The sequence below is a fragment of the Perognathus longimembris genome, chromosome 2 (assembly GCF_023159225.1).
Source record: "Perognathus longimembris pacificus isolate PPM17 chromosome 2, ASM2315922v1, whole genome shotgun sequence".
NCBI lineage: Eukaryota > Metazoa > Chordata > Mammalia > Rodentia > Heteromyidae > Perognathus > Perognathus longimembris.
In genome coordinates, this window is record NC_063162.1 from 67,357,545 (window position 1) to 67,365,512 (window position 7,968).

Genomic DNA, 7,968 nt, shown 5'->3' on the forward strand with positions numbered 1-7,968 from the left:
ACGGGAGGGCTCCAGCTCCATAGACAGCTTGGCACTAAGACAGGAAGTGGCTGTGAGGATAGCAGGCTCCACACTGGGGCTCCCTCCCAGGAAGCCTGGGGACTCAGGAGCCCCTGCACCCTGCCTTCCATGGGCCCCAGTGCGATGCTGCCTCAGGATACAGGCTGTCAAGGTTGGTTCTGGACATCCCCATGTTTGCTGCCCCCAGGATCTGCTGCAGCTCACCATTCAGTTTCACTGAGGCGTTTCAGATTGGTGAACCATGACACAAAGTTCACCTCAGGAACCACATGGAGCTCCTGACACGTGCCCTGCAGTTCCTTGATGAGGGACATCACCTTGAACTCCTGGTTGAGAGAAAGGCCAGGAAAGTGATGGGCGTAGACCAGAGCAGGGTAGGCCTACCCTGGGGTCTTTACCTGGGCTTACTCTCCTCTCTCTGTCTCACACTCAGTGTTCTCCTCATTTTTCTGCCAGGATGCAGTGCCCACCCCCAGGAAGCTGTCCTAGATGCCCCCTTAGGACCCCATGTCCTATCCTCTGTACCAAATGTGGCCATCTTCAGAGGCAAGGAAGGACCTCAGGGGCCTGCACAGCTTGCCTCCCTGTGGTGGAAGGCTTCATCTTCTCACCTCTCGTCTTTGTTTCATGGATATCCAAGTGCCCTGAAAATCAAAGAGCCAATGTGTTTGGAAAATGGGGCTTCCACATTGAAGGCAGCCTGGTCACTTTGTGCCCCCAATTCAGGCCGGCAGAGGGCAGCATGGGTCCACACCTGGACCAGGGTTGCTCTCAGTCTAGGGCAAGGAGTCCCTGGGGTCTCAGGACAGGGATCTGACTGCTCAACTGTCTCTGGACATTGCGTTCACCCAGGCTTCCAGTGACAAGGCCACGCTAACCCCATAGGCTTTGTCACCTTAAAGACCTGGTGTCACATTCTCACCCTCCCTTACCACCCACTGAGAAATGTCCCCAAGTCATCAGCAACATTGGGGTGTGGAAGCTTGGGGAATCAGCAGGGCGGATGGCTGTGGTGCTTGGCACCCTGGGGCTGGGGAGGACTGGGTCTCTTGCTGGAGGTCAAAGGGTCAAGGTCAGCAAGACACTCCTTTCCCCAATGTGATTTCCCAGCCCGAGCCCCCTGCTCACTCACATTCTTGGAGTCCTTGTCTTTTTGCAGTGAGGCCAGGTGTGTGAGGATGGTGCCCAGGTGAGGGACCGTGCCCTCGGGATAGTCCTGTGGCAGTGGGTGGAGAAAGATCAGAAGGGTCCTCTTAGGCTCCTCCCTGGCCTCCCCACATTTACCCCATCCCCATGGAGCCAGCCACCAGGAAGATCTTGTGATACACAAGCTCATTCCCCCAATGATCCACCCTTCAAGCCCAACCCAAGGCCTCAGCCCTGCATGTGGGAATCACTCTGGGTCTGTTTCATTCCTGGGCTGGCCCTTGACAGATGTGCAAGCTGTGTAGCCCAGCCCATCACCTGCCACTGGGGTGGCTGCAGCTCCACATGTTGACTCTGGCAACATGCCAAGTGGACGGAGGCCAGGTGTGATGGGGAATTCAGGGAGTGGGCCAACAGGTTGGCTGGGCTGTGGGAGTCCCCTCCACTCCTCCTCGAAGTGTCTGGCCTCAGGCATATACACTCACCAGTTCCTTCGGTTTCCTCTGGCTTCTCCTGAGTTTCTTCCAAATGGCCATATATTTGGATGGTCGCCCCTGGCAGGATTTCACATGCAGTTAGAAGACACTTATCCTCTCACCATCCAACCCTCCAGAGTCCCCACTTGCCATGTGTTGGGACAGCCACAGCCTTGTCTCTAGTATCTCAGGCTCCTGGTAGCCATCAGGACTCTTTCCTTGGGAAGGTCAGAGATTCGACCAAGGCCTGTCTACACTGTGGTAGTGGACATTTGGATCCCCAAAAAGATTTCCCTCCGGCTGCCTGGTCCCGAGGACTCCCCACCCCTCCATCCCAACCCCATGTTTCTGGCAAGGCCTCTGTCCTGGGATGTGGATCCCACATAGAATTAGAGCAAGGCATGATTGGCTGGGTATAGAGAGGCTAGCCTCTTCATAGGCCACCCAGTAGGAGGAAGGTTGATAGGAAATCCCAGCAGGATGCTGGAGATCTCCAATCCTGACAGTTCCTCCACCTTCAGACACCCAAGTTGGCTCCTCTTACACTCATTCACTGTGTTGCCAGGGTTGGCCTTTTGCTCCCCTTACAATATACCCCATACCCAAGCATAGAATAGATGCTTCTGGTTTCTTAGGAGTCATACAGAATTCATACATGATTCCCACTACAATTTGGGAAAGGGAATCAATGGGGAGAGAAGTCTTGCCCTTCCTCCCCTGGACAAAACTTATTCCAGGGCTCACGGCACCTTGTAAATTGTCTCCTTGGAGAACATCCTCTTCAGCTCCTTGAAGACCGCGAGACTGTCCCTGGAGGATGGGCAGAGACAAGGTAAAGGTGGGAGAAGGAGGGAGAGGAGGAGTGTGAATGGATTTCCTTTTTGAGGACAGACTTTATCCTAATGGGAGAGGAACTTTGGGTGTGGCTCTTGCGGGGCCCTTAGGGCCCATGGTCTGGAGCAAAGCCTTGTGGGAGAACCCACTGCCACCCCCCCCCTGCAAATTCCAGAGTGTCTTTGTTTGCAGAACCCTGTACAGACTGGTGTGGCTACAGTGTCTACAAAGGACAAAGTCCACTGTGGCCTTGTGCCATATGTGACAGAAAAGGAAGCCGAGTCTAGCAGGCAAGTCCTGGGCCAGGCCCCAAGGTGTCTGAGTTGTGCAGAGTTGCAGTGCCTGTGCGGGATATTGCCATGGGGCTCCCAGAGGAGGGCTGCTAGGCTGAGGAACCAACACTTGCCCAGGAGAAAGGCACACCCACCTGGACACAGCTCTCCACGTCCTCTTCAGGCCTTGGAGAGGGCTGCTCTGCAGAGCAGAGAGTACTGCGAAGAGGGAGCAGACATTCTTCAGCAGATGGCACTGCTAGGGATGAGAAATGTGTGAGGTGAGCTGTGGAGCTAGCTCCCGTGCTCCTGCTTGGGCCCTAGGCCCGGGCCTTGTCACTGGGCTGAAGGATGTGGTGCTTGGGGGAGATGGCAGAGCAGGGTTGCAAAGAGCCCAGGCCAGGGCAGAGCATGGGCAGGGCTTCAGGCCTCAGGCAGGGGGCTGTGAGTGAGCAGCAGCCTCATGGCATGGGTGGGAGAGGGAAGAAGGGTGCCTGGGCCCCGGCTGCAGCATACCAAGGCCACCTCTATCCAGTGTTCCACCACCTCAGCCCTCTCTGCAGCCTGCACACTGTGGTTCCCCAGACAGGTGGTGATGACACAGCTGGACACTTGGTCGCAGTGTGTCAGTATGGCAAGCACAGTGGGTGCCAGGCGCTCCTGTCTCTCATCGTTGGGGTCTGCTCGTACGTAGTGCAGGCAGTGGTAAGGCTTGAGCTTCTTGAAGAGCTCCTGGACAGAGGAAGTGAGTGGTCAGTGAGAGTCTGCCCTGAGGCACCCAAAGCCCCTGGCTGGGCAGGGAGGCAGAGCTAGGGACTGGGGCTCAGGAAGCTGACGAGTGTGTCTAGGGTTTCAGGAATCTCCAGGGTCTGCTTCTGGATCATTGAGAGCCCCGGGAATGTGGGTGAACCTAATGAAAGCATGGGGACACAGGAAGGAGGTCACCCTTTTACTAAGGTGATTTCTTTCTGCCAACCTCAGGTGCCTCGGCCTGCACGCCCCAGGGCAGGGCCTGATTTGACTTTCCCCATGCACCTCCCTTCTGTCTCCAGTCCCCTGGCATTTGGGCTCCAACCTCAGGCTGATCCTGTGTGTGTGCCAAGAGATGTCTAGAGTCATCAGGACCCTAGTGTGGGCAAAGGGTGCAAAGGCCAGGGGAAAGACAAATGGGACTAGGGTCCTGCCTGCTCCTCCATGTCAATCCTGGAGCCTTTTGGATCCATGTGGGCCCTGTGGCTCCCAGGGGCCCTGTGGAAGTGGAGATGGCTTGACTGGGATTGGCAACCGTCAAGCTGGGATATGGAGGAGAAATCTCCTGGGCAGGGAAATGATGTGTTTGGGCAGTAGAGGTGGAAAGGAAAGACTGCAGGCCCACACCTGCCTAGCTCCTCACCACTGCCATGAGGGAGAACTGCTCTGCCTTCAGCTCAGGCAGCCACTCCAGCACGTGTGCTCCGGTCAGGTCATTTTCAAAATCCTTCATGGAAATCTGCGACGGCTCCCTGGAAGAAACCTGAAAATCCTCCAGGTCCAGGAAGTCCCTGGGAGCTGGCTCTACTTCAGCAGGCATGTCTGCCTCTCGAGCTGGAGGTGGAGCGGGCTCTGGCTCTGCAGCACAGAGCAGAGCAGGATGGGTCTCATCAGCCACTGGCAGGTCGTGCTGTGCATCCATGGCACCAGCTGCATCCGAGTCACCTCCTGAATCTGTGGCATCCATGTCTAGGTGTGCAGTTGGGACGGCTGCCACATCCAGGGTGGTGGGTAGAGGCTCTCGTGCAGATGGCTCTGGTTCCTCATCAGGAGGAGGAAGGCAGGCGGCCTCTCCAGCAAGCGAGCAAGACTCCTCTTGCTCCACACAAGGACCCAGAGCAGAGTCCAGTCTTCCATTGCCTGGGTCCTCTAGCTCTGGCCCTGTGTTATATGATGCAATCGCCTGGGGAGCCTCTGGCTGAACGGCACATGCTTCCAGTGCTGGAGCGCATGTTGCAATTGGTTCAGCCTTGCCCTGAGGTGGCTGGTACTTTGGAGTGGACACTGACATGGCCTCTCCTTCTGCATGGCCTGGGTCCTCTAGCTCTGGCCCTGTGTTATATGATGTAATGGCCTGGGGAATCACTGGCTGAACGGCACATGCTTCCAGTGCTGGAGTGCATGTTGCAATTGGTTCAGCCTTGCCCTGAGGTGGCTGGAACTCTGGAGGGAACACTGACATGGTCTCTCCTCCTGCATGGCCTGCTGCTTGTATTCCTGGCGCTGAAGTTGTTGGTGCCACTGGGCTAGGTGACCCAGGCACAGAGCTGCATGTCACCCCTCCTAAATCAGATAGAGGAGCTGAGTCTTGGAGTTTAAGCTCCAGACTTGGTGCTGGGGAAGGGGAAAGGCTGTGGGTCATGGACTGACCTGCAGATGGCTCCATCAAAGATGGTGCAGGGGAGCCAGAATATCCATCTCCCAGTGGCTCATGCTGGAGCTCCACAGCATGTCCTGGAGCTGAGGGGGGTTCTGAGGCTGTACTCAGTTCTAGATATGACTGAGATGGGAGGATTGCTTCCATGCTGGGTGTTGGAGCCAGTGCTTCAGGTGCCCATTCTTGTGCACTTGCATTGTCTGCAAGCATTGGGACTGTAGGCACAGCTGCAAGAAAAGATCCACTCCAGGACCGCCTTCCCCTCAGTCTTTCCTAATGCCAGAAGACCCTTGCCTCCCTGACAAGCACCAGTGCCTCCGTTCCACCCCAGGGAGCCTTGCCAGGCTTCCGTCAAGGCCTCTGGATTCCCTGGCTTTCTCTCTCTCTCCTGGGCCCATGGTAGGCCTGAGCTTTCTTCAAGTGGACAGAACTCAGAATCTCACAGCGGTTGTCTCCTGTCCAGCCCATGTACTCACCCTCCAGCTCAGGCTGCTTGGCATGCATGTGCTCCAGCTGGGTGAGCAGACGGCGGGCCTGACGCTCCTCCAGGGACCCGGGCATATTGTGGTGTAGGTACTGGACTAGCTGATTTAAGCAAGTCGCATCCTGTGCTTGAAGAAAATCTTCTGGGTATTCCTTCATCCAGGAACCCAGGATGAATGAGAAGGCTCTAGTTGCAGGGTGGGAGGGGGGAACAGCAGAGTCACAGGCTGGACCTCTCCTCTCAGATCCCCTCAAGCACATGGGTGGGAGCTTTGCTCCTGAGCCTGCTCATGTCCATAACCCAGGGCAGGCCTGCTGACCTGGCTGGGTTCCAGGCAACCTCTACAGGAGGGTGAGACTAGACTTAGATCACAGGTGTGAGCACCACTCTCCCCTTCACCAAAGCCCCACACCCACCTCCATGTGTCCCTGGGTGCCCTTCCCAAAAGGTCAACTCTGGGCTGCGTGGTCCTGTTTCTTGGTACCCCCAGAACCCTGCACGTCCTCACTGAGGCACTTCCAGTATGCTTCATGAAGTCCTTGAGCCTTGTGTGAACTGTCTCTGTCTGACTCTTGATACAAGTAACACATCCTGACCCTTGAGCGCTCACTGAGCCCCAGGAAACCTACTGAATGCCCACGATGAAGCAGGGTGTGCCTCCCCCTTCTGTGTAGCCCTGATGTTTGCCAGGGCAGGCAAATGTGCCTGGGCTGTCCCGGTGCCAGAGGCTTCTCCCACTCTCCTCTGGCACAGAGGATCACAAACCTAGCTCCTTGTGTGGACACATTTCTGCCTGGAATCAAGCCCTCCTCCAGGAATCTCAAGTCAAGTGGGTGCCATTTGCCTTTGCCCAAGCCTCCCCAAGGCCGGCTCTCCAATGTACCCGCCCTGAAGACAGATGGTCTCCATCTTCTCCCAAGCCCACTCACTGTTGAAGCTGCTCCTGCGCTCCTGCCTCCTCATCGTGACGATCAGCAAAAGAGCCGTATCTAGGGGACACCACGACATGTCACTTGCACTGTGTCTGCTGGTGACATCTACACTTCCTGGTGGTCCCTCTGAGCATTGGATGGAGCTCAGGATGACAAGAATCTCCCTGTTCTTTCCACTGAGTGGGGCCAAGGGTCTGCAAATGCATCCCCACACTAGACCGTGAGCCCACTAGCTTCCTTCCACCTAGCTCAATGGGTGCAGGGTCTCTTCGGTGTCCCCATTGGGCTTCCCAGTGTGGTTTAGTTAGGTCAGGAACTGACCTCTCTTCATGAGAGAGGGGGCAACTCCCAGCAACACCCACAGTACTGGCTACCCTGGTGTGTAAGGCCAAAAGTGGGAAAGGCATGTTGAGGGCCCATCCCACTGCTCCAGCCTCAGGCAGTCTGGATGTTGGTCTTAGCATGCTAGGTCCTAGGATGCAAGTGGATTCACACTGGTACAGCCCATGCCGAGCCCTAGCCCCTGGGCCCGTCCGAGTCAGACCTGGCACATACCGATTGAACAGTAGGCTCAATACTTGGTGGGGGGTTGAAAAAGTCCGGTAGGTCCCCAGAAATACGGGGATAAAGGAGGCATCGCCAAAGAGCAAGGAAGGCACCAAATGGTCGACTAACTTCTCCAACTTGCCTCCTGGAATATATCCTGCTTTGCAGGGATCTGAAAGGGTTGGGGCTAAAATCCGCCCATGCTAGGGTGAAGAAAGGAGAAATAGATGAAACATGGAAACAACAGCACATTGGGCAAAGGCTCATGGCCATACAATGAAAACAGCCTGAGGCGTACATCTGCATGTACACATAGGTAAGCTCAGTCACACTCACACACACACACGTGTACACACCCATGTATCCACAGCCCCCACATAAATGGAAACACACAGGGGGTCTGAGGCTGCCAGAGAGTAGTAGGTGAGTGGAGTACCCCTCTTTCCTCTCCTCGGGCTCCCTAGATTCACCTGTGGCATGCATGGTGGATTTCTGCAAAGACGACTGGGACAAGGGATGACCCAGCATCGGCGAATTATATCAAATTCATTTGGATTCGATCTGCGAAATACTGGGCAGCAGCAGGAAAACATGTTGCTGCCCCCAGTTTTCCTACAACAGAACTGACACAGCAGCATAGAATTGTGGGCTCTGCCTTGCCCATTGTGACATCACCTTTGGATTTGGTGTCATCACTGGAAGTCCCTCCCTTTGAGCCTCAGTCTCAATGGACCTCCTCAAAGGTCCACTGTGTGCTGTCTGGGCCCTCTGGTAGGTCAGCAGCAAGACCAGAAGGACACACACCTCCACACACCTCCCCACTGTCTTCTGTCCATGGTTTGGGGGACAC

General features: G+C 55.8%; 1 protein-coding gene across 1 annotated transcript; it reads right to left on the bottom strand.

Annotated features, from left to right (window-relative positions):
* Positions 1 to 221: 221 nt before the first annotated feature.
* LOC125344567 (ral guanine nucleotide dissociation stimulator-like) lies at positions 222 to 7,646 on the bottom strand. Its single transcript, XM_048337054.1, has 11 exons — positions 7,512 to 7,646; positions 7,128 to 7,321; positions 6,570 to 6,629; positions 5,633 to 5,826; positions 5,150 to 5,383; positions 4,143 to 4,357; positions 3,266 to 3,481; positions 2,905 to 3,008; positions 2,393 to 2,453; positions 1,154 to 1,237; positions 222 to 347 (listed from the first exon to the last, which is right to left on the bottom strand). Exons 1-11 carry the CDS (start codon positions 7,644 to 7,646, stop codon positions 222 to 224), a joined length of 1,623 nt encoding a protein of 540 aa, XP_048193011.1.
* Between the last annotated feature and the right edge of the window lie 322 nt (positions 7,647 to 7,968).